General features: G+C 41.4%; 1 protein-coding gene across 1 annotated transcript in view; it reads right to left on the reverse strand.

The window, feature by feature from the left end:
- The window catches only part of RNGTT (RNA guanylyltransferase and 5'-phosphatase), a 2,413,358-nt gene that overhangs the window by 1,682,899 nt on the left and 704,021 nt on the right, over nt 1-26,438 (reverse strand). Inside the window, exon 8 of the mRNA XM_044066976.1 lies at nt 12,195-12,296. Coding sequence (XP_043922911.1) covers nt 12,195-12,296 — 102 coding nt within the window. The remainder of the gene's footprint in view (nt 1-12,194; nt 12,297-26,438) is intronic.

Consider the following 26,438-nt stretch of genomic DNA (forward strand, 5'->3'; position numbering starts at 1 on the left):
CTGTGGATTTGGATAAAAGGTAGGTAAATGAATAGTCTGATTCAAAGCTACACTGGATACAACCTTTGGCATAAAGGTAGGGTTGGTTCGTAAGGAAACTCTGTCCCGATAGAAAATGATAAATGGTTGCACAGCCATGAGGGCCTGTAGCTCCGAAACCCTGCGTGCTGAGGTAATAGCCAGGAGGAAGGCGGTTTTCCATAACAAGTATTGTAGCTCTGTTGAAGAAGCTGGCTCAAAGGGAGGCAGGGTCAGCTTTTCCAATACGAAGTTGAGGTCCCAAGCTGGGACTGGTGGTTTCCATGGGGGTTTTATATTTTTTGCCCCTCTGAGGAACTGCCTTAATAGAGGATGTGAGAATAAAGGAGGATCTGTATTGTATTGTGCAGAAATGGCTGAAGCGTAGATCTTGATGGAGGAGAAGGAAAGGCCACTGTTTAACATCTCAGCTAGGTACTGTAAAATTTGAGGTATATTTATTACCCAAGGATTCTGGCCCTTTTCTTGATTCCAGGAACAAAATAGTTTCCATTTGGCGGAGTAGGTTTTCTAGTAGAGGGTCTTCTGGCCTCCAAGATGACATCCTGCACCTCCTTGGAGAGGAGAGTCTGCTGGGAAATTAAGGTATTCTCCATGAAGCTAGATTTAAGGTTTTGAGCTGGCTGTGAAGGGTTTTGTAGTTGTGCTGGGAGAACAGAAGAGGAATAAGAGGTAGGATCCATGGTGGTGAGTGTGACAGGCTCTTTAGGAGAGGATACCAGTGCTGCCAAGGCCAGTCTGGAGCAATGAGAATCATTTGTGGCCTCTCTGCTCTGGCTTTTAATAGAACTTTGGTCAGTAGAGGAAGAGGCGGGAAGGCATAGACTGTCAATGTTGTCCAATTGAAGGAGAGTGCGTCCACTTTCCAGGCCTGTGGATGACAGGTCCTTGAACAGAATTTTTTCAACTGGTAATTTCTGTGGGTAGCAAACAGATCTACGTCTGGCTGTCCCCATGCCTGAGTTATCTTTGAGAAGACTTGAGGATGCAACTTCCATTCGTGTGGGTCTGTCATGTTTCTGCTTAAGTTGTCTGCCAGTGTGTTTTCCTTCCCTGGCAGGAATTGTGCCTGTAGTTGAATTTGTAGTTCCAGAGCTGTGTTCCACAGGGTCATGGCTTGCCTGCACAGGGGGTATGAATGAGTTCCGCCCTGTTTGTTTATGTACCACATGACTGTGGTGTTGTCTGTCCTTATCAATAGCTGGCCTGGTTGCAGTAGGTCCTTGAAGGTCATAAGGGCATTTTGCACGGCTAGCATCTCCTTTTGGTTGATGTGTAGGTGCTTCTCTTTTTGGGACCATCTTCCCTGAATGCACTGATCTGCCATGTGTGCTCCCCAGGCGTAGTCTGAGGCATCCGTTGTGATGATTTGAGTTGCTTGAGGTAAACAAAAAGGGAGACCTGTGTTTCTTTGGCATGCTTGAGCCCACCACAAAAATTCCTTTTGAAGGCATGGAATGAGTGGTACAATTGTTTCCAAGCTGTGGCTGTGTTGAGACCATAAGTTTTTTAGGTACCATTGCACTTTCCTCATATGCAGCTTTGCACATGGTATCAGTAGGATGCAAGATGCCATGAATCCCAGAGCCTGCAGGACTTTCCTTGCAGTTAGTCTGGTTAAAGTTGCCATTTTGTTGAAGTAGTGAGACAGTTGCCCTTGTTTGTCTGGCGTGAGGTAGGCCATCTGGGTGGTTGTATTTAAGCTGGCACCCAGGAAAGATATCTGTTGAGAAGGTATTAGTTTTGATTTCTTTTCGTTCACTGTGTATCTCAGGTAGTTTAACAGTTTTATTAGAAATGCCAGATGCTGCAACAGAATTGTCCTTGCTGTCCGCTTGGATCAGGCAGTCGTCCAGATATGGGTAGATTTGTATTCCTTGTTGTCTGCAGAAGGCAATTACTGATGCCAGGCATTTTATAAACACTCTGGGCGCAGTAGATAAGCCAAAGGGCAATGCAGAGAATTGGTAGTGGGTTGAACCTGCAAGAAATCTGAGGTATATTCTGCAATCTTGTCTGATAGGGACATGCAGGTATGCCTCCTTGAGGTCCAACGTTACCAGCCAAGACTCCTTGCCCAGCATGGGAAGAAGCTGCTGTAATGTGAGCATCTTGAATTTTGGTACCTGTAGATATGTGTTTAGGATGGATAGGTCTAAAATGGGTCTCCAGTCTTTGTCCTTCCTTGGTACCAGAAATAGTCTGGAATAAAAACCTTGACCTTGTTCTTTTGCAGGTACTTCTTGAATTGCTCTCATATCCATGAGAGCGGAAATTTGTCTTTGTGCCTCTGCCCATTGATTTTGTGGCAGGTTTGGCAAGCCTCTAATTTTTGGAAGGGTGTGAAAATGGAACCTGTAGCCTCTGTCTATAATGTCCAGAATCCGTTTGTCTTTTGCAACAATGTGTCAGTTTTTTGAAAATAATGCCAGTTTTCCGCCCAAAGGTGCTGCCATTATAGCTTTGTTTGGCAGGCATAGGGGGAAGTCATTGTGTCTGTTTTCTAAATGACTGTGGCCTATCTTCTCCACCTCTTGGGGTTGGTGCTTGCCACTGTCTAGCTCTGTAAGATCCTTGAGGTTGTCCTCTACCCCTTGGGCGTCTGTATCTGCCCCTTTGAGGTCTGTCCGTGGCTGGAAAGGACCAATTTTTTGAAGGCCAGTTTCTGCTGAAGCGTGGAGGTTGCACCTGCAAGAAATCTTTAACTGTTTGGATAGATTTCGCTTTTTCCTCCATTTTCTTTAGTACCTCCTCAGCTTTAACACCGAACAATACATCTTTTTGAAGTGGTGCATCTAATAACTTTGCTATGACATGATCTGGTAAGGTTTGCTCCTTGAGCCAAGCATGTCTACGTATGACAGACCCTGTGACAGCAGCTCTACATGAGGCCTCTAAAGCATCAAAACCACACTGCAAGGTATGTTTACCCACTTGCTCTGCTCAATGCAACAAATCCTGCAACTATTTCAAATCTGGTTGTTCTGTTTGTGTCATTTTGCTTTTCAGCTGGGATAACAAAAACTGTTGGTACTTTAACATATGAAATTGACAGTTTAATGCCCTCATGGTTAAAGTGGCTGATGTATACACCTTTTCCCCCAACCTTTCTAATGCTCTGGAATCTCTCTCTGAAGGTAAAGGGTTTTTAGCAGTAGAGGCCTTTATCCCTTTGGAACCCTGTGAAATAGTTTCTGGGTCAGCAGTATGGCTTTTATAAAGGAACTGGTGAGAATCAGGAACCCGGTAATACCTGTCTGGTTTAACAGGGGCTGGAGGTAAAGAATCTGGATTAAGACTGGCTTCTGCGTACACATCATCCAAAATATCTAAAACAGGAGGGACAGCCAGGGGCCTATGCTGGGGGAGCAGTAGAACTTCCCTGAACCTTTTCTTGGAATCTGAGTAATCTTGGCCTTCCCAGTGGAAGTGCTCCCTCAATGTATGTAGGGTTTCCCCAAAAGAGTAGTCCTCAGGAGGGGAGACTGAGGGAATAGACTCCTCAGCATCAGATTCTTCAAAAGGGGAATAGGCATAATCCTGGTCCTCAGAATGGTCTGAGGTAATAGAAGCCTGGTCAGAGGAAGGGTAGTCTTCCTCCAATCTGGGCCTTTTGTCAGAGGGGGGTTGAGAACCCCTGATGAGAGTTATCAAATCCTCAGCCATTTTAAGCATCTGTTTTTTAGGCATGGGGCCTTGAGAGGAGGTCTGAGGGCCTTGTTTTTTAGTTTTGATGGTAGCTTTAGATTTAGTGAAGGCTTTAATAGAGAAGGTGGAAGGCCTGAAGACGCCTTCAGAAATGGCAGGCCTCACTAAATTTTCGGTTTCCCCGCCAAGAGTGGCGTCGGTATCTGCAGTGGGAATGGAGACCGAGGAGCCTGTGACCTCGGGTACTGAAGACACCGGTAAAACAGTTTCATCGGTAGTCAGGGGCTGCGTAGGCGCCTCGCTGAGAACCGGTAGTCGGCCTAAGCGTGGTCTCAGTACTCGGTGCGGGCCTCGGATGGTGGTCCTTGTCTTTGCGTCTTTTTCCTAAAACTGGTGTCGGTGTATCCGACGACATGATATAATTAAATTTTTTGCCAAAATAATGAAGGGCGAACTCCGCCCAGCACTTAATAGTGCGCTTGTTGAACCTAGCACAAAAACGGCAGGCTGAGACGTTGTGGTCTGGCCCTAAAGCAAGATATACAGAAAGAGTGAAAATCCTTATGCAGTATTTGCTTCCCACAAGAAATGCAATTATTAACTTTGTCTGACATCGGGCTGAGGCAAGAAAAGTTTCCCCAACGGGGTACTTAGCTTTAAAGAAGACTTCGACTGAAATACTGTTTGTAAATCTCAGGAGCTGGCTGACCGGCACTTGCGAACTGCTTCTGCTTCGGGCACCGCGCGGCAAGAAAGACTGAAGAAAATGGTGTCGGCTGCCTCTTTTATACCCTGCTGCACTGACGTCAGGGAAGAAGCGACGACAACCGACGCCGGACCTAGACTTTGGAATTCGGCCGACCGAGGACCCGCCTGACGGCAGGATAACCCATCTGTAATGACTGCAGCTGTATGCACGATGAACATCTCCAAAGATATATAATCCTGTATCTGTAAATCATATAAAACATTTATCATCTATACATGATCTATTTACTTTAGTAAAGCCATCATTGATATCAACAAAATTACTCGTGGGAATATAATCTATTCTATTCATCAGAAGTATTGCACCCCTTTATCAGCTTAATTAATTACTAAATCTGTATTTCGTAAATTACAAAGTGCTTCATACTCATTCTTAGGCAGTTACACAATTTAGGGATAGTATTATTACCACACAATTCCTTTTGTATTCATGTCTTTGATGCATGCTATACCTATGGAAAAAGCAACTAGCTTATATTTCCCTCCTAAATCCTAACTGTAATATCTAAAAAGTTTAACAATGTTTTGATGTCAACTTAACTTGATCAAATCTTGATTTCTTTTTACATTTTTAATATGAAAAAGTATTTTGTTAGTTAACTGCATATTTAAATATATATTTTTTACTGTTCAATTTAGCTGTAAGTATACCTGCAAATTGTTATTTAGCTACCACATAATTTGATTCATTTTTCTTTTCTCTTCAAGTCTTCCTTAATAGACTTATTTTATTTTTGGTTCATATGCTTAGATTTAATTATTTCATTGTTATACACAGTTTTATTTTTGTTTTTAAGACACTGTTTTGAGTTATTGCAACAGTTTTACACAATGTATTCTAACTTTTGTTGTACTTGGTGCTTCATGCAGCTGTTTTTACCTGTAGCAGAAAAAAAGTATACGCGAAACACTCCTTAGTCTATTACTTTAGTTGATGGTAGTTGGTGTCTCCTCCCAAGTGCTATTTTAAGTGACTTCTGGTAACCGCATACAAATTTCTATGTCTTTTTGGCTACTTCTCAGATGATCTTTGCTGTTCTTTTGAATAAGAGTGACACTGTGCTGCGTTTTAAATAATTGTGTTGTGATGACTGGTACTGATTTGTTTGCTAACCTTTCCATTGGGACAGTTTTTATTCCGACTGGCAATGCATGTGAAATCATTTTCTGTTTCCATTACATCCATTTTCTGGGAACCTGAATACTACATCATCATCCCAACTGACGGAACTGTTGTTTTTATCACTGTTGACATTTTTAAACTTTTTTGCTGTCCTTAACATTGCAGAGCTACGACAGGACTGAGTTTTGTGTTTCATTATTCTCTCGAGTGCTTGCTGGTAATGAATTACATTCTCTGTACTTTTCGGCTCTAGTATACTTGTACTGTTCTGGATTTATACAGAGTTATTTTAACTATATGTTCAATTTCTTACCCTGTATCACTGAGCTGTATGACAAATGCTATGCAAAGAGAATGTTTGCTGTAAATTTTGAAGAGCTGGGCTTCTCTTCTCATTCAGGGCAGCACTGAACAAAGATGCGTACATCTCACTGGCCATAAAAAGCGCTAGTATTTAATTCCTTCAATGACTTCTTGCATTTTCTCCAGTGGCACAACAATACTGAGAAGGGTGGAGGCAAATTTTATCTTTTTTTTAGGCTCCTCCAATCATCTGACAATCATCAAGCTTTTGTCTAGTCTGCCAAATGGGGGCAGTCATTCCACCAGAAAAGGAGAGCCTTACAGCTTATTTGTGCCACCCAGGGCATAAGTCAAATGATAGTCCATTTTGGGAACCAGGAGGGGTTCTACCAGTCCCTTCACATAGTGTCCTCTCCTGCTCAGCTGGTGAACCTGGGAATATTGAGGCAATGTTACAATTGCCTCATGTACACAGACAACCCTCTCCTCCTCCCACAAAACACAAATACATGCGAGAGATGCAACTATACAGCCAAACTGGAGGCTGAGCTCTCTCAACATAGGACTGGCAAGACCAGTCAGGAGGAGAAGGTTACCACACACACTATAGACCCAGTCTCACATAGTACCATTACAACCTCAAATCATACACATAAACACACAAAGACATACTCGGAGGCTCTGATCAAAAATCTACCAAAACAGCAGAGGCCACCAAAGCAGACACCCAAACAACCACCACCTCAGAACACAACACCTGCAACACATAGACCTCACAGTCAGAGTGTCAAACAGGCACAGCCCTTAAGGCCAAACACAATGCCAGACACACTAGTCATTGGTGACTCCATAGTCAGACACACTGGCGTCCCGCTCACCAGACTGAGTAAGGAGAAGGTCACAGTAAGCTGCCTGTCGGGCGCTAGAATCCGCCACATAACGCAAGCACTCAGGTCTCTCAACAGCAGGTACAAATATGACTCAGTCATTGTCCACGCTGGTGTAAACGACCTGAGACGTACCTCCTTGGACTACATGAAAAGAGACATTGAGGAGCTCTCTGATTATGTAGCCCAGGCAGGTATGACCCTGACCTTGAGCAGTATCCTACCTTCACCAAGAATGATGCCACAATACAGAGATAAGATGATCAGCTTTAACAATTGGCTTAAACACTGGTGTCATTCAAAGGGGATCCAGTGTCTGTCTGCCTGGGATGACATGCTGGACAAGCCACGCTGCTGCAAGGGACGGCTTGCACCTGTCACCCTGGGATTCTGGATATTGGCAAAGGCTCTTGCCACCCCCATAGTGCCTTTTTTAGGCAAGGCTCAAATTATAAACCTACCACCCTAGAACACAAAAAAGGAAAAAAACTAAGTGTAATGCTGCTCAATGCCAGAAGTCTAAATCTCAAAATGCACGCACTCGAGGCCCTTCTCAGTATGGAGAACATCGATGTCTGTGCTGTGACAGAAACCTGGTTCAAGGCTCCTGAGAGCACCCCAGCGCTATCAGGTTTTACCTCATATCATGCGTTCCGGCCCCAAAATCCGGACAATACCAAGAAAGGAGGGGGGGGTATCCATATTCATCAAGGACACCCACACCTCAAGACTGGTGGCAACGCACGATGCATCGGAGACCATCCAGGTGCAATTAACCATAGGCAAGACTGCTCTGCAAATTGTAGCATGTTACAGGCCACCCTCACAAACTCAGGAACCTCACATGGCCTTCCTGAAAACACTAGAGGGGATAAATGTATCACCAAACACCATCATACTAGGTGACTTCAATTACCCTAATATAGACTGGGAACACTACTCAAGCCCAAACACCCTAGCCCAAAAGTTCCTGGAATTCATAAACTCAAATGCCATGGAACAACTAGTCACCATCCCCACAAGAGGAGATAACATACTTGATCTCATCATCACGAACATGGGAGCACAATGTTCAACACCGGAGGTGTACCTCTCACTGGTGAGATCAGACCACAAACTAATCTCGCTGGAGGTCCTCATCCCACCCCCACCTGAAATAAAAAGATCACAGTAAAGAACTTCTCAAAAGCCGACTTCACACTTCTAAAGACTAGTGTGGTCTCCTTTAAGGCCCACGAGCCGGCAGAAAACAGTACTCAAGCCGCTGAATCACTTACAAATGCCTTCTACCAGCACCTGCAGGACTGCATGGATAAGGCAATCCCAAGCAAAACAAAGACTCTTTATACCAAAGGCAAGCGTCCAGTCTGGTGGACCCCAGCCATAAACAAACTCTACAACAAAAGGAGGAAGCTACTACAAGATAGAGCAAAATCCTTAAAAGGTAAGACACCCTGATCACTATAAGTAAAAAACTAAGAGCTCTCATAAAATCATCCAAAGCAAATTTCGAGAGAAAAATAGCTAAAGACTCAAAAGACAATCATAAGGCCTTCTTTAGCTATGTTAGAAACCTGGGAGGAAACTCCCAGATATGCTCAGAGCTAGTTCAAAATGATGTGAAGATTACTGATCCTACAGACATTGCCAAGATACTGGCTGACAGGTTCAGTGCAAACTTCTCCCCCCCCCAAAGGGAGAGCTATCTAAACCAATCGATTGCAGCGCTCCAAACATTTACAGCGCCCAAGTGAGAATGGCGCTCTCCAAAGCAAAAAACACAGCATCCAAGGGACCTGATGGAGTGCTCCATGAACTCAATGTGGAATTAAACCCACTCCTAGGACAGCTGTTTAATCAAAGTCTTACCTCTGGATACGCACCCAGGAGTGGCGCACTGCAACTGTGGTACCACTTCACAAAGGCGGTGCCTCCACCGACCCTGGAAATTACCGGCCCATTAGCTTGACAAGCCTTATCTGCAAAGCCATGGAGAGGATCATAATGGACCTCATAAATAAAGACATAGGGAATTTGCAGACTTTGGATCCAACCCAGTTTGGCTTTGTCAAAGGCAGATCATGCCTTTTAAACTTGGTTGACTTTTTGAAACAGTCACCAAAGCCATTGATGAGGGAAAGGCAGTCCATACAGCCTACCTCGATCTGGCTAAGGCCTTCGATACAATACCCCACTCGGGTATCATTGAAAAACTCATCAGCTTAAATGTCAACCCATACATCACAAGATGGGTTGCAAACTGGCTGAGTGACAGAACCCACAGGGTCAGAGTTGCTGGCGCCATGTCAGACTCAAAGCCTGTCACAAGTGGTGTCCCACAGGGCTCAGTCCTGGGCCCACTCTTGTTTGGCATCTACTTTTCAGTACAAGCAAACACAGGAGGGTTATGGCTGACAAAGTTTGCAGATGACTGCAAACTGGGCCATAGTAGAAAACACACCTGACACAGATATCCTTCAGAAGGGTCTCACAGAAGCGGATAACTGGTGCTAGAGCCACGGCCTAAAGTTAAATGCCAAAAATGCATAGTCATACCCTTCGGGAAAAACAAGGTTACCCCTAGCTACCAAATAGGTGGCAATCCACTGAGCACAGAAGAAGTTATCAGGGACCTGGGGACCCAGGTTGATAGTAGTCTGTCATTCGACACCCATGTAGCTAAAGTAGTTAGGAAGACCTTCTACATTGCCCACCTTATCATGAAGGGATTCTCATCTAGATCAAGGGAGGTCATAGTCTCCCTTTACTCATCACTCATCAGACCAATGATTGAGTACAATGCCCCATTCGAATGTATCTGACCCGACACTTGCAGCAGCTGGAGAGGCCACAAAAGTTCCTCACCAAAAGGATAAAGGGTCTCAAAAATCTGTCCTATGCTGCCCGACTGAAAGAACTCCAGCTCTATTCAGTCGCTTACCGCTTGCTCAGAGGTGACCTTTGCCTAACATACAAGGCCATGTCAAACCCAGATTTGATGAATATGCTTCACATCAAAAAATCTAGATCCATCAGAGCCACAAGGACGGGAGACTTAAACCTTGACACGGCTATTAATAGGACGTGCTGGAGGGATATATTCATCACCCAAAGACTCCCTATGCTGTGGAACAAAATCCCGGTACATGTGAGGCAGAGCACCTCGCTGGCCTTGTTCAAGAGAAATCTTGACCAATGGATGGGAGATCGCAGATATACCCCAGGGATTACCTCAGTGTCACTGCTCGACAGAGGCACAGCAAAATAATGGGTACAGTTCCCCATACTAAAGGGGTGGCGTAAGCCACAAAACGATGGGCTAGGCTTGCAAATGCCCTCGGGCAGATAGCCTAGTATGAACCTATGAACCTATGAACCTAATATTGTGATGGCTTGCAACAGACATTCTCAAGGAGCATTTTCTTATTCACTTTGCTACCGTTTAAAGACAAAGTGCCTTCAGTAATCACCACTCTCTACCAAAGACTCCATTTTTTGGCAAGCACCACACCCTCACCCAAAAGCAGGATCAATAGGTTCTGCCTTATTCCTCTCTCTCAGCCTTTCAGCTTCTCCAGAGTCAAGACAACTAATTAAACATAGGCTGATTGGGTCACAGTAAGGGCTTAATCTCTTCATGGCACAAGCAGGCTACACTTGGTAAATACTGAATAAATCCTTTACTGGACAGACTGTACCTTTTTGCTCAATGATAAAGCCTTTGAATGCTGTTTAAATTTTCTTGGGAGTATGTCTGGTGCCTTTTAGTTTCTGCACTATAAGATTCTGTTTGATATTTGATAACATTTGAAGCAGATAGAACTCTAAAAGATGTTTTAAAGTTACGGACTGCTTCAATGCCCATAATGACAACCTGCAGCTCTATGTCAAACCAAGTACCTCTTTTCCAGCACAATGAGGTAAAGGATGTCAAAGTTTCTTAACAAAAGTACTGACACTTCAATTAGGGGAAAAAATGGTACGCAGCCTTGTACTTCCTGTCTCATTCATGGTTTTAAATATTGTTTAAAAATATTCTCACTACTGTAGAGCTTGCATGCTCACTGTTTTTTTTTAACAAGAGATAAAAAAAATCATTGATAATATTTCTAAATGGTTTAAACAGTACTTGTACCCAGTGGTGATATAACTAAGTCCATCCAATACGTTTCACCACTGAGATATTTGTTCCTTCGCCCACCCTGGATGGTTGTAGTTTTTGCTAGACAGATAAAAGTAAAATGGTAACAGGATATCATTTTTGGTTTATCAGCCTTTTTTTGTTTTTTCCCTTCATGCACCCAGCCTCCTAGTCATGCATTTCAACAAATATTTCAGGGTGTGGAGTATAACGGGACAACATAGGGATTCAGTCACCCATGTAACTGACTGTCCTTACAGGCAGCCCTTCCTCCCTCACTGGATGCTGACACTTCCTACAAGGTTCTCCTCTCTCTCCTCCTTGTCCTTATTTTCCTCTGGTCTTGTCTCCCTCTCCCGAGGCAGATGAATGGTGCAGCCTCAAATACGCATTAACTGAGGATGAGCTCATAACCTACAGACACCAAGACCTTTTCAGAAATGGACTTCTCTTCTACAGGTTTAGCTTCTGAATGACCATTTTAGCTATGGTCCATGTGAAGATGCTCCTACCTACAGCAGAGACTGTGCAGAAGTCCATTCCATCAGTCACCATGTGGGGTGCTCTCAATCACCTCGTTACTTTTGGTTAAAGAGAAGTCCTAAATCTTCTCCCTATACAGTTGACATGTGGCAGGGTTGAACCACTGGCACCTATGGAAAAGCCTGACATCATGTACCTTATAGAGACAGTACTTGCTCATAATATCTAACAACTCTGGTAGACGTATAAAGCATGCAAATATAGAAATTTTAATGAATGCTAGCCAGGTTCATGGGCCAAACTGTGAGAGTGACAAAAAAGTACTTTATGTACTACGGGATTAATAGATCCTCTTGTTACCTGTAGATGGCTTTATAGCACGAGTTGACAAAGATATGGCCACTCATCCATGGGATCTTCACAAAAATAACAGTGGAAAGGATACATTCAACCAAGAATCCAGCAAGGACAGTCATTAATGTCAGACCATGCCTACGATGTATGGTAACCTGACCTTTGAACCCACCAATATTTTCAACCTGTTTTAGATTGATGGGTTATATAAGGGACAAAAAAAGAGCCACACTGGGTAGCAGACAGAAGCGATCAGAAGTCTGGGACTTCATGAGGTATAACGGGAGAAAACATTTCGGAATTTTAAGCCATAAAAGTATCCAATTTAATTAGCAAAGAAATTGATTTGAGAATAGTATTCAAACATATGAAAGATCTACACAAACAGAATTGTGACACGGTGGACAAGAAATGTAAAATCTCTGTTCCTGTAAGCAAGAAAACTTACCTTGTTCCATCTGCTTTCCAGCTGACTTTATATAGTTTCTGCTCCAAAAATTTGATATTCTGCTTATCCATGGAAACAGGTTGTGCTCCAGGAAATCCGGACCTAAACAGTAGAAACCATGTTATTTTCTAAGTGCCTAGTAAGAGAGCTCAGTGAATAATTCAGTCTTCTGTATGAAGCATCCCTCTTTTAAGTTCTTCTTACATGTAACCTAATGGGTCAACTAAAGCTGATCATTTTAGCTCAAAACTACAGGAGAGAAGCATGCAGTATCTTCAACTGACCACATTAAAAATGCCAGATTATTCTAAGTTCCCATACACAATTACTGGTGTTTTACTACAGCTTTCCTGAGTCACAAAAAACAGCTCTAAATTTAAAGGACTATCCACATGAAGCAAAAACAGAAGTGTTTTTATTTTTATTTATTTTTGAAAGGGGCCACTGTCAAGATTAGGGAAGTGTTAAGTGACAGACCAACTCTAGTTGAGTTTTTAGTTGAGTCTAAAACAGAAGCTGCCATTAAAAAAGGGACAACTGGTACAGCACATAAAATATTGCACGACAACTATAAGAATCAGTCAGAACATTTTAGAAAAAAATGGCAAGAGACTGCAAAGGCAATTTACGAAGGAACATGTTTGGCTCCTGTTGGTAAATCCCACTGCATCACAAGTTACATCAGCAGGGCTAGAAAAGCCCCTGCAATACTCAGTCTGACTCACAACCACTGTGCAACTACAACCTATAAGATGAGAAACAAAGGGCAGTATATGCGGATACATACATATATTCTTCTGGTTTAATGTAATTCCCTTAACAGCCACTGGATAGAGAGACTCTCTTAACAGCAAAGAGAACAATAAGCATCCACTGCACAGTCCCTTGCAATCCAACTGATACAGTGAGCGCAAGCCCAGAACACCTGACTTCAGACACCATCTGCAATGATTGAATTTTCTGAAGAATCCCAAGTAGAGAAAATTGAACCTCTGGGGAAGACAAAAACTGCAAAAGAAAAAAGCTCAGAAGGCCAAATGGCATAATACTGAGGAGCCAAAGAAGAATAACTCATGGGATCATGATCAAAACAAAGTTTTTTTGTAAAGCTGTGACCTGTCAAACAAATAGCTGCATCACGACAGGCAGCGATAGGAATATTTTTGGAGCGAACCCTGGAAGCAGCCACACCACTAATGGACTCGCATCTTGTAGCAGCATTTTCCAATAGGTAGTTCACTACTTGATGGTAAAAAACAATGCAGACATCAATCCATACTGAAAGAGTTTGATTAGCAAATGCAAGCCTTTCCCTGAACCAAATGGGACAAACAGTCTGCTAACATTATGAACTTAAATGCTCTACTGAAGTAAAACCTGAGTTGGCATTACAGATGGAGTTTGAAGGTGTCTCTCTCTCTGTCACGCACACAGATTGCACAGTGCATCAGTGCAGTGCTAGGAGAAGCAATGGAGAAAAGAGAATCTTTTTAATGCAAGGAGTCTGGACAAAGCAAACAATCTGGGGAGTAGGATACAAATGTCCAAGAACAGGTACAGACTGCACTGCTATTAGAAACTTAAGTTAAAGGATTGAGAGTCATTTGCTAGCATGCATTTTCTAAAGGATATGAAGCGTAAACCACAATTGTCTACCATTATTTAACGACTTCCATCCCCACTGGCTTCCCAGAAACCTTTTTTTAGCAGAAAAGACCAAAACTATGACATACTGTGAACACCCACGCAGTTAATATAACATGTACGAGAGTCTGATGAGATTTAAGGAGGAACAGAGCAGGAGAATCCAGTACGCTTCTGTTTCTTTACTTCTGCAGAATATATCTGATTTTTCTTGTATTTTGCTCTGTCTTCCATAGCATATGCCAACAGAAATGTCTGGCTGCTGAATGATACTTTATGGTATATGGTCAATTTACAACGGACATGCTAGTTGGGCTATCCAATCAGCATGCACATTTATGAATGGATTATCAGCCATCATTGTATAATGTCTGCACAGCCCATTACCTGACAACTTAACAGCACAACTTTCTTGATTAATAGAGGGCAACAAGGATGCAGCCTGGTGTTTATCTGAATTTTGTAATAAGGCTCTAAATCCGAAGGAATGGGGGAAAGTCATATATTTCTCCCCGAATGTGTTGACCATCAAGTCCCCCTTTTACTTGCTGAAACAATGAGAACGGAGAAAAGACAATATTATCCTGACAGGTGAAAAGGTCAGCTTTGGAGGTGCTTCATTTACAGAAGCTCAGACAAGAAAGGGTTTCTTGAATTGTCAGATACATGAGAGGGTTAAAGCTACAGCTCAGTAAATCACATGCACATCTCTCAGGACATGGTCAACTTTAAGGAAGATGTCTCCTACCTACAGCTCAATGCCAGACAAGCATCACATGTACACACAGCACCTCTCTGCAGAGGGGGTACCAGTATATAACCTCCATGTCTAGGCAAAACATCACAGACTAGATAGCGGATCACAGCACAAGTAGCACCAACTGCACCTCCCTCTCCAGAGTCATGAGGGCAAAAAAACAGTGTCCCATCTAGCTGAAGTGGAGCCCTACCTCTTACGGGTTCACTTTCCTGGATCACAAGGGAAAGTTTCTATCCTACCAGTAAATCTCCAATCATCAGGGCATGGAATGGGCACTGCTAAAGGAAAGGGCATCACACACTACCAATGTTGTGGCTATTACACTACTACAAAGCCCAGCAGTATAGATTTGAGACCCAAAAAAGAATCACGAAAGAGTGAGGATTCTACAGCAACAGATACTTCACTGGCTACTGCAACATATTTTTCATGGATTTAAGCAGAACTATGAATACTTGTGGACACCATGAATATCATATTTCTGTTTAAATGAAATGCATGGACACCAGTACAGCATAAGCACCTTGTCTTCATCCAAGATGTAAGAATTATGACCTGTTGGGTCTTCACTGTGGGTAAGACTGACTGTGAAAAGTGTCCAGCTCTGCTCTTACTACAGCAAATCTTTGAAGAAGGGTGACAAAGATATCACCTAAATGGTCGCTGTTAAGCAACAGTGCTAACAATTCCAGAGCACAAAAAATATAGCAGAATGACTCGGGCACCAGAGTATAAAAAGGGGTGTTGCCAAGCTAAGGGAGCCAATTACCATAAAAATAACAACTGATGCTACACAGGTATTAAAGACATTTTGGAAATTCGATAAAAGTCTGTAGAGAGCAGTGGAATGGGGGAACCAAGAAAAGACACAAATGGAAACATTTATGGAAGACTTCAATATATCAGATGAGGCTTAAGAATTAATAGCTAACACAGGAGAGGATGAGATCAAAATGGTGATGCATAATCACTTAAAAGGGACGTCTCCAAGAACAGATGCTATTTCCTGAGGACATTTGGATGTTAGGAGGAAAAAAAAGGGAATGACCTGGAAGGCTTTAACAATATTTTAAAAATAGGGACAGAACCAGCATCTACTACCCGAAGAGAGCGAAGACCCTTTAAATCTAACATATAGACCAGTTTAAATTTTAAATTTTGGTTATAAAGTATACAAGTATTTGCTAGCTAAAAGAATTGTCAAGGTGTTGCCAAAACTGATAGCTATGGATCAATGTGGTTCTGTGGAGGGGAGACAAACATTCAACAACATTAACAGAATGATGATCCAAAGGGAAGTAAAGTGCAATAAGAACTCATTACTGTTGATTAGCGTTGATACAGAGAAGGTATTCAACAATTACCAGGGATTTTATGAGTACGGCAATGGCAACATTTGTATTTCTTGACAGAATAATGGGTTTAAACCGGAACAAATGTAAAGACTCACGGGTAAGAATCAAGATTCTTCTCTGACAAGCCAGGTTTGAATACAGGAATAAGGCAGAGGTGTTCTCTTTTTTTTTAGTCATTTACCTTATGCTTAGAGTCATTGGCAAAGGAAATAAGAGACTCACAAATTCAAATGTATATTTGGTACAGTTCAAGAAAAATCTTTATTTCAGATTATATTATTTTGTATTTTATAAACCCAGAAAAAGAATATTTCAGTGTTGTGGAACATTTTGACACATTTTCAAGGTTTATAGGATATAACAAAGGATATAGCAGTAAACTATGTTCCCATAACATGAATTGGTTCAGCAATACCCATATTTATAGCGGCATGATAAAAATGAAGTAGTTGTTTGGATTAAAAAGGATTTTATTGTGGTAGCTAAGGATATGTGGTTAGAAACCAAACAAATGATAATACAAACAGTGAGAAGTTGGAAGCTCTTGACGCTGAATATGGTTAGTAAGATTCAAGCAGTGAGAATGTTTTTATTCCCTTTAGTATTGCACACAGGCCAGGCATATTTTTAGCAACCTAAGAAGCTGTGAACCATAATTAATAAAAAATTGAAGGAATTTATTTGGGAGGAAAAGATGGCAAAAGTTAGTGGGATAAGTTGCTTCTCCTCACAGAAAACGGTGGCTTAAGATTACCAGATTTGAAGCGATGCTTTAGAACAACACAATTAAAACTCATATGCATAACACAAATAAAAGACTACAACTCAAAATGAAAATAAATGATGTAGAAACAATAGGGGGGGTCACGAAATTAGGACACAGTAGGATTTTGGATGCAGGTACTTAAAGAAAAAAGTAACAACCACACAGAGTACTGTAAGTATAAAGTAGCAGGGAATATTTTGAGAACTAATCCAACATGGTAATGCAGAAAAAAAGAGTTGACCAACAGGGCTGAATGCAAGTAGGGGCACAGAAAATAGGCAAGATGGAGCTGTACTTCATTAGTGAGTATTAGCAAAAGAACCTAGGTAACTGGAACAAATAAACAGGGAGAGAAAATTAGAGTGCAGGTCAGCAGACGTTCGGCTGTAGGTTTTAAGGATTGATGACAAAGTGCAGGCATGCAGAAAGAGATATGGGAATGTTAAATGAAAGTCCAGCTCTGGTTGAGTTTACAGTCGAGTACAGAACAGAAACTGCACTAAAAAAGGATAATAGTAGGGCATATAAACTAATGCATGGCATGGCAACTCTCAGAATCAATTTGAAAAGGTTTGAAAAGACTGAGAAAGGAGAATGGAAAGGCAATATACACAGAAATGCTGGGAGAATATTTGCATGTCTCAAACTTGTGACATCTAGAAGGTTTAGGACTGTTGCATGGAGGCGTTTGCACCGCCACTTTTATACGCAAACTAGACTTCAGAGAATTTTTCCACAGATAGACAGCAATTGCTGGAAATGTAATGGGGAAAGAAAGTTACCTGGAGATATATATATATATATATTTTTTTTTTTTTTTGGGGGGGTGGGAATGCAATGAGTTGACAGACTTTAGAAATTCCCAACAGGGTAATTTGACAGAAGTGTTGGGGGAGCAAATTATGTCAATAAAAATAATGATATTGATCTAGGATATAGAAACTGAACTGCCTAGACAAAATAAAGATTTACAAAGTTTAATGCTGTTGGCTGCCAAAAAAGCAATTACTAGGAAATGGAAATCCAATGCAAAACCAACTGTAATACAATTGTTGACTGTTGTAAATGAAGAAAAATAAATCGAGGTGCGATCTTTAGAAAAGGGAAGGAGTAAACTACATAGAAATAAATGGAATCTATAGGAGCAATACATACAGAATACTGTTCAAAACGAGAGATATTTCAGGGAAGACAGGACTTGAGCAATCTAATGTCACTATGCAATGTGTGGTGTTAATAAAGATGACAAAAACTAAACAAAATAAAAGGAAACCAACAAACATTATAAAAAGAGGGTAGCCCACACCTGGGATGCTACCAAAAGGTTTCCTGAAAGGACAAAAAGGAGCCAATCATCCATAAAAGAGCAAGCATGGAGATTTTTCTCTTGCAGAGCTCTCATCACAATAGGCTAGTATTTTGGTAAATACTTTGAGTACAGAGGTCTAAACTGCAAGATTTTGTGCTGGTGTGTTGCTCTCCTACAGTGATTCAAATGAATCTCCTGTGTGGATATCAAGGCACGTATGCGTCCACAAGGCATCAATCATGTCCAACAACACCATTTCAGCTGCCTTGCAGAAAAAGCAGCATGATCTACTAGATCACTAGCCAGAATTGATATTTCATATGGACTGACTAAAGATGGTCAGGTCAGTTCTCTTGAGAATTAGGAAAAGGAGAAAGTAAAACTCTGGCATTTCTTCACAGGATAGTCTCTACAGCTACTGTGACTAAATTCTAGACCTATCTCAATACCTCTATAAAGATGGCTTGGTCTCGGAGTGAATCACTTTCTGGAGAAGATATCAAGAACTTTAAGATGTGGCCATCCATGTCCATGTTAAGTACCCACCAATCCTTGGTGAAAGCCCTCTAAGCTAAGGGGCATTTGGGGAACTCCAGCCCAAAACAGTGCTGAGCTGTGAAAACGTCATCCTCTTAAGATAGTTAGGCAGAACTAGACTATCCAATGTTTACAGGTCCTCCGTGTCCTATGAGGGAGCTGCTGCTTCTTTAGGAAACTAGGCTGGCTGACATGGAAGCAGCAGCAAGGGTTAGGGGTTGTCACAGAGACTTTTCACTGTGGTTAATATTCACATAAAGGTCTCTTGAAGCCTGCCAAAAATTGACCTCTTCCTGGAAGTGGCATCAAGAACAGCCTGTCTAAGCTTATACTTAAAGAACAGCCTCAGCCATACCATCCTGTGCAATCGGAGTCTGATGTCCTAGTCGCATCACCAGCACAATCACGATTACAGCTGGAGACATGGAATCCCAATCCATAAACTGGGCTAATGATCTCAACCACCTCTAGCTTAACTCCAGAATCATAAAAAGGTGATGGTCTTACCAGTGCTGGTACACTAAAGAGCAAAGCAGCCAGGACAGGCAAGACATATAGCTAGAACACTCCTGTCCATCCCATCCAGTGCCTTGAACTCCAAACCACACAGTAAAGTAGTGTTGTAGTCTCTGGGACCTATATAGAACCAGAAGGATTAACCAGGAGTCAACCTTAGGACCATTCATTCAAATCTACTGCACTCTGCTTAGGACTTACAAACCGCAACTGCCTTCTTGGAAAGAAACGGAGCAGAATCTGGATATTTCAGTGCTGCATAAACAGCACCCATTGTGATAGATTTCATCAGTGGAATAACCTAAGGCACCATACTTTCAGAAGTATTTCATCATGCAATGAAATAATGGAAAACAACTTTTACTTTTTTCTTTAACTTTTTGCCCACATGCCTGCTGACCATCAGGCTTCCCTCTAAGACCACAGCCCATTCATTTCCTGATGGTGAGGATCACTACTAATATCCACTAGGCTGAGAGCTATTTTGTGGATGGGGAAGAGCCAACATTCACAAAGCAATGTGGGTTGTTTGTATATTCGCCAGGATCCTGATATAAGGACACTTGTGCTAATTAACCCAGTTGCTCTCCCTAGGTGGAGGATATGCAACCTGCATCAACAGGGAAGCCCATAATACTTACCTCAATAGAAGTATGTGTGCTGAGGCACAATCTATTACTTTTCATGACAAGGTAGAAAATAAATGATGTATCAAAAGTTTATTCTAAATTAAATACTATGACTTGTAGTCCAGCCAATAGCACACAGAGTACAGAATATCAAAAAAGGTATTCTACACCACTTGCTCAGTAATCAATAATAATATTATTACCTGTAAAGTTTATTTTGCTACACACTATAATGTTTCAGCTACTGCTTTATTTACCATACCAAAAAAGTGCAGACATCTTTTAAACAATAATCTTTAGCTTAATATTTTATGTGATATCACACAGACACTGGAAACTGAACTGATCTAGATGCTACTGATGCCATGTCAGTTTGCTTTTGCAAAGGACAGGTCCAGTCTCCAGAACCTAGTGAGCATCTCTGAAAAAGTAACAGAGGCTATGGGAAGGGGTCACTCTGTTCACAAGGCTTATCGCCACCTGGCTAAGACTTTTGATTTATCCCCATATTGGTATTATTGAGAAATTAGGCAAACTTAATGTAAACCCCTATATTGTCCTTTGGACTGCAAATCAGCTATCCAACAGATCCAAAGTCATGAATATGGTGGTGTCCTCTCTAAACGTAAAATTGTAACTAGTGGGTACCACAGGGTTCAGTGATGGGCATAGTCCTCTTTGGCATTTATTTTGCAGGCATTCAAGCCAGTATTGCAGAAGTGTGGTTAACCAAGTTTTGATTAATGCAAGCTGGGCACTATTATCTGCTCATTCACAGACACTAAACAACCGTAGTAAGGGCTGGAATATGCACATGCTTGACATACCGAAATCAATATCAAGTTAAATGCAAAAAGTACAGCACAGAACATTTAGTAAAAAAAAAAAAAAAACTGTGTCCCCCTCATATGTTGTAAGTGGTACTCTTGTCCAAACATATACAATCCTAACAGACCAGGCTACTAATGTGGACACCTCTCTCTCATTTGATCATGTTTCTACGACAGTCCTTCACCTATCCCAGTTAATTTCCAAGGGAATATATTCAAGATCCAAAGACATCATCTTTTCACTGTACCCCTCCCTTATCAAACCCATTATCAAATATAATGCCCACTTTGGTACATCAAATTCAAGCATATTACTTATATGGAAAGACCTTAATGATTTTAACCACAAAATTAAAGGTCTTAAATCCTTTAACTATCCTGACAGATTAGCACAACTGTCCTTATAATCAGAAGCCTACCAGCTGCTCAGAGGTGAACAGTGTCTCGCTTTTTAAGCCATTAAAGATCTAATCCTATTTGACCTTGTATTCCTTCGCAAAAACAAGTGATTCTACACATACTAAGGACCTAAATTTACAACAACAAATAAACAAGAGTGTCTGGAGGGGATGTGTTCCTAACTCAATGTATTCCGAGCCTATGGAACAAGTTACCACCAGAGGCCAAGCAAAGTACTATTCTGTCTTTCAGGCTAAACTTGACTACTGGATAGGTACATTTAAATTTACACCAGGCTTATCACATATAACCTGACGTGATTAAGGTGATGGGCACTATTAAGGGTGGCAAAAACTTTAAGTGCGGCAAGTTAAAGATTTATGTGTCTAGGCCTCTTATGATCCCTGTGACTATTTGCCTAATATATGCCTAATATATAATATATATATGGTCAGTGGACCATGCACTTCAGCCTCCCGAAGTTAACTACATCTGTTAATTTAGCTGTCTTCCCAGGTTCATAGATTAGGTTTATAGATTAGTACTAGGCTAACTGCCCCTGCAAGCCATTTTAATGCCTAGCCAATTATCCCCTGTGAGACTCAAACCCTGTACCTTGTGTTTGTAAGGCAAACACCTTAACCATTAGGCCACCCTCCCAACCCCAGGCTGCAAAACAAAAGATGAGAAGTAACAGGACACTGTTAGCATGTTTGAAGAGTGGCAGCATACAAACCCGGTATGTGAATGTCTTGCAACAGCTACAGGTCTGGTATGGGCCACCTCCTGAATTACAAGCTGGCAACATTTTGCATCTCTGCTGCAGCAAATCAGTTCAAAAACCAAACACTTGACAGTAAAACCTGCTGACCATATGTGTAGGTGCCTGTGTCTCCCAACTAAGTGGGCATAAAGTGCAGCATTAATGTATGCAGTTGTATGGAGAGATGTACAATACTGAAAATTACTGAGGAAAGTAATGACATGATCTAACAAAGAAAAGAAACAAAAACCCAACTTTAAATATATTTTCTGTGCGCTCCATTTTGATAGCCATTACATGAAACAGTAGCAGTGAAATACTCAGTTACACAGTACAAATCTTGAAGGAGAAAAGCAGCAGAGCAAAAAGATACTCATTGTATAAGTATGGAACTGTCAGCAGCTATGAAGGTAGTTACTGAAATACTCTGGATATTCCCCTCTCGCTTCTGCTATCATGCAGGCAAACTGGTGTGGCTGTCTCGTTGCAGATCACCATAGCTGTGGCAACATTGTTCACTTGTCATGGGTAGCCCAGTTTCCTGGCTTAGGTGGTCTACCTAGTCAGTCCACATGTTGATTTTACTGAAAGGTTCACACTGTCTCACCCTCAGTATTTCTCTGTACTTGCTAGTATAAAGTACAGGAACAGTGTCTCCTTCAAACAATATATTGTGGTTCTGATTTGAGTTGTTATAGAAGCCATCCTCACAGTCTAAAGTCAAGAATCAAAATGGTGGCACTTTTATGAAAGTGAGACAGAACTGTGAACAATGCCTGATAGAACGTGGTTATAAGCAGCTCAGGTAGCTGTGAGTTTGCACTAGGCTGAGTGAACTGTAGAAGTGCACACACCAAACAAAGAAAAAAAGTGTGTGCTTGCACTTCACACTGTTTGCTCATGCCTGTGTAAAGATACATGCGACAAGAAAGAGATGTGCACATGTGAGCAGTAATAAGCTCCATACAGGGGTTTCCCAAAATGCTTCATCTGAATAAGAACTTTGCAAACTTACCTAAATCAGCTAAAACATCTGTAAACTGCTGCTTATTTTATCGGTATGAAGACTACCAGAAAGCCATAGTGAAAGCAACAAATATACTGAAAGTGAAAACACCGAAATGTAAAGATGAACATATTCAGAAGATTTCCTGACAAGGGATAGGGCAGAAAATGCAATTACAATTGTTGTTGTTGTTGTTGCTGTCTTTCGGCTTTTCCCGGTTAGGGGTCGCCACAGTGGAACTCCGGTCTACTAATGATTGGCAGTAGATTTTGACGAATGCAGAGGTGCCAGCTCGACGTTCAACCTTCAATGAAGGCATGCCCTTTTACGCATGTCAACGCTCATGCAACCACGGGGAGGACATGCAGACTCCATACAGAAGGCACTCCCTACACTGCAGCCGAGAATCGAACGGGAGAACCTCTTGCTGTGAGGCAACAAGAAAATGCAATTACAGTGCTGGAAAAATGCATGTTATTAGTACCATTGCCAACTGTCTTTCATGTAGCAATGTTCAGAGTTACTTACTTACTATTCAACAGATCTGTGATGATCTGAAGAAGCCGATCTCATAGTAGGTTTTGCATTTGAACAATCCAGAGACAGCAAGAACAAAGATGTGTTGGGGCATCTGCATGTTTCCACTATCTATGAAGTACAGGGGTGCCAAACCACGAATTAATTTGCAGTTACCCATCCATTCATCTAAATTACACTTGGATAGAGAAGAGAAGTACTTTGTTTTATGTGAAGTGGAAGACAGTTCCACAGTAATGGTGTTCTTAGCGATACATGCCTATCACTTTAACATGTTGCATTTATTTTGCAAAAGAGTTTGAGATCCCTTGAGTGGGTGTTTATGATACCACTGGACTTGTGAATGTGTAATAGGCCTGACAGCATATGGTCTGTTGACGTGTGTACAAGAGGAAGAGGTTGTCTTTCAGTAGCCTGTACAATACTGAGAAGATGGGCAAGGCTTTGAGATGGCCTGCATAATTTTTATGATTTAGGCCCTTGATTTTTTTTTTTTTTTTATGAGAAAAAGTTGTGGTCATTCCAGCTGTGGCAAGCATTTAGACAGGTACATACCAAAAGGGGCATTACACTCAATGATTGGCCTAATGAGTGCAGAGTACAGTGAAATAAATACATCCCTGGACCTGGACCCAATACCTTTAGATACAAGCTGTGCAGTGAAAATGGACTTCCTTACAACAGTGGACACATGGTGATCAAAGTACAATTCATCACTGACACAGGTTCCCAGATCCTTAATTACAGAATCACTTTTCAGGAGAGTGTGGTTAATATTATAATTACAAGGGGAGTCATGCTTGCTAAATTATACGATTATACACTTCTCGGCATTTAGTTTTAGTCCATGGCTTTGACACCAGCTACTTGTTTGGAACAGGCATTCTTGGAGGATCTTTGTGTCCTCTTGGGCGTTTATAATGGCTGCAAGTTTGCAATCATTTCCAAATTTGGTCAACCACAAACTTTTAACACTAGCTTTGACCTCAGAGAAGTAAATGCCAAAGAAGAGTGGCCCAAGGATTAAAGCTTGGGGTACAACACTAGTGACAAACTTTTTGCAGGAGGTACAGCCTGTGAAGATTGGAGGAAGATGGGCGAAGGCTGCCAGCCTAGTTAAAAAGAATATGATACAAGTGTATTTTATTTACATATTTAAATTTGTTACTGAAATATACACATATAAATATTTTTGTAAGCATAGTATTTTATTTATATATATTTACATATATCAATTGCTTTGTATTTGATACATTTAGAATTTAATAGGAAGATTTCTTTAAAATTTTTAATGGAAGTCATGTGATTCAATGTCAAATAGTATTTAAGTGATGTTGAATGAAAGAAACTTTGTTCTGATGAAGCTCATGTGAATTAAAGTGAGTGAAAGTGCTTAACTTCGTTATATCTGCAGTCCTGTGTTTGGATTTATTGTCTCTCTTTGGTTCATTGGCATCAATTTTTATTTTGTTTTAAAGTTCGGTTTGTGTGTATTTTACTTAGAATTTGATACATAATTCTATCAACTGTATAAATAAATGTAAAATACAGGCTTGTGTTTTTAAATGAAAGACAACACTGTAAAGTGTGAACTTCAAGATTGTTGCAACATTGCCATCTGCTGTAAGGAAAGTCAAGCATTTCAAATGTGTCTTTAGAAGTTGAAAAGATATTATGAATCTCTCTGATGTTTTACAAGTCTGCTCCAGTGGCTCTGGATGAAGGTTTCATGCCCACTGTTTTAAGGTTAAAGTTATGGGCCAGAATTTACAAGTGGAAGGTGCTTTATTGCTCTGGTTTCTGCTAGAGTGTATATGTGAAATGCCTTGTATTGTTGTAGTTTTCTGAGCAGGTGTTAGCTTGCTAAATAATGCAGTTTGTGGCCTGAGAAAACCTAAGTGTCAAAATGATGTAATTTTGGAGGGCCTCAGCAGAGCTGTTGGTTAGTGTTTAAAAACTATTGTTCAGTGAGAGACTGTAAGCATTTTGATCGTGGACATCTAACTCAGCACTGCTTGCTCTTTATGTATGTAAGTAAGATAATAGCACTGTGATTTCTCTTAGGAACAGTTAAACTTAGAAGAAAGTTTACTAAGTATTTTTCTTTGAAATCAGATCTTTCCGACGATATTGTTTTAAGTTTCTGTGTGATCTCTGAACTTGAGTAGCATTGTACTGTAGTAGTTTTGTCTTGTGTTTTAATTATGTATTATTACATATTTTAAAACCTTTACTTGTGGCTGGTTTATGTAGAGATAATTTAACCTCTAAAGTACATTGCATATTTACAGATTTTACTGCAGTGGTGGTGCTGTGGCAGCGTTGTCACCTCACTGTAAGACGTTGTCCTGTTCGATTCTCAGCTAGAGCGTCTTCTGTGTGGAGACATGTGTGAATGGGCATACCTTCGTTGAAGGTTGTGCGTCAGGGCTGGCAACTCGGCACGTAAAAATCTACTGCCAATCATTAGCGGACCGGAGTTCCGCTGTGGCGACCCCTAACTGGGAAAAGCCGAAAGACACAACAACTAAGTCACTCTAAATTAAGCCTTGACTGTTAGTCATACAACCATTGGATTATAACATTGCAATAATTGGACACCCTTTTAAGGGCCTTTGGATAGCTGATAAATTAATAAGCTGGTGGTGGCAGTAATTACTACCGTATAGTCTGGGTAAAAGGGCACAGCTGGAGAATCTGTGTCAGCCTTTCCCAGGAGTGTCTGTGAAGTTGTATAAATACTTATCTCAAGGTGTGGGTGTGTGTCCGCTACCTGGGCAGGGACACGGAGCACTGGATGGACAGAGAGGGTACTGGAGGTTAGCTTGCCAGCTAGGCTGAGATCTGGATCCTATAGCTGTGCCAGTGGGGAGTCTTATTGGGAACCTGGTGAGCAAGGGAGCAACCAGCCCCAGACTGACTGTGATCTCTGTGTGCACTTAAGGGAAATTGTACTTTACTGTGTGTATTAGTTATCTTTTCCTCTTCCAGGAGTCGCCATCTCTGGTGTCAGTGGTGAGGATTGAGGCTCCTTGATTGCTGGGCCAGGGCACGGGCGTCACACAGCCAACCACCCTAGCTTTGTAGGATTTACTGGTTTTCAGATTTGCTACCCAATGAGTTATACAGACTGACATTTTACTGGGAGAGTTTATCTACGATACCAGGTTGTGGGATGGTGCTAAATGTCTTA

Source organism: Protopterus annectens, chromosome 1.part0 (assembly GCF_019279795.1).
Source record: "Protopterus annectens isolate FY-2018-M chromosome 1.part0, PAN1.0, whole genome shotgun sequence".
NCBI lineage: Eukaryota > Metazoa > Chordata > Ceratodontiformes > Protopteridae > Protopterus > Protopterus annectens.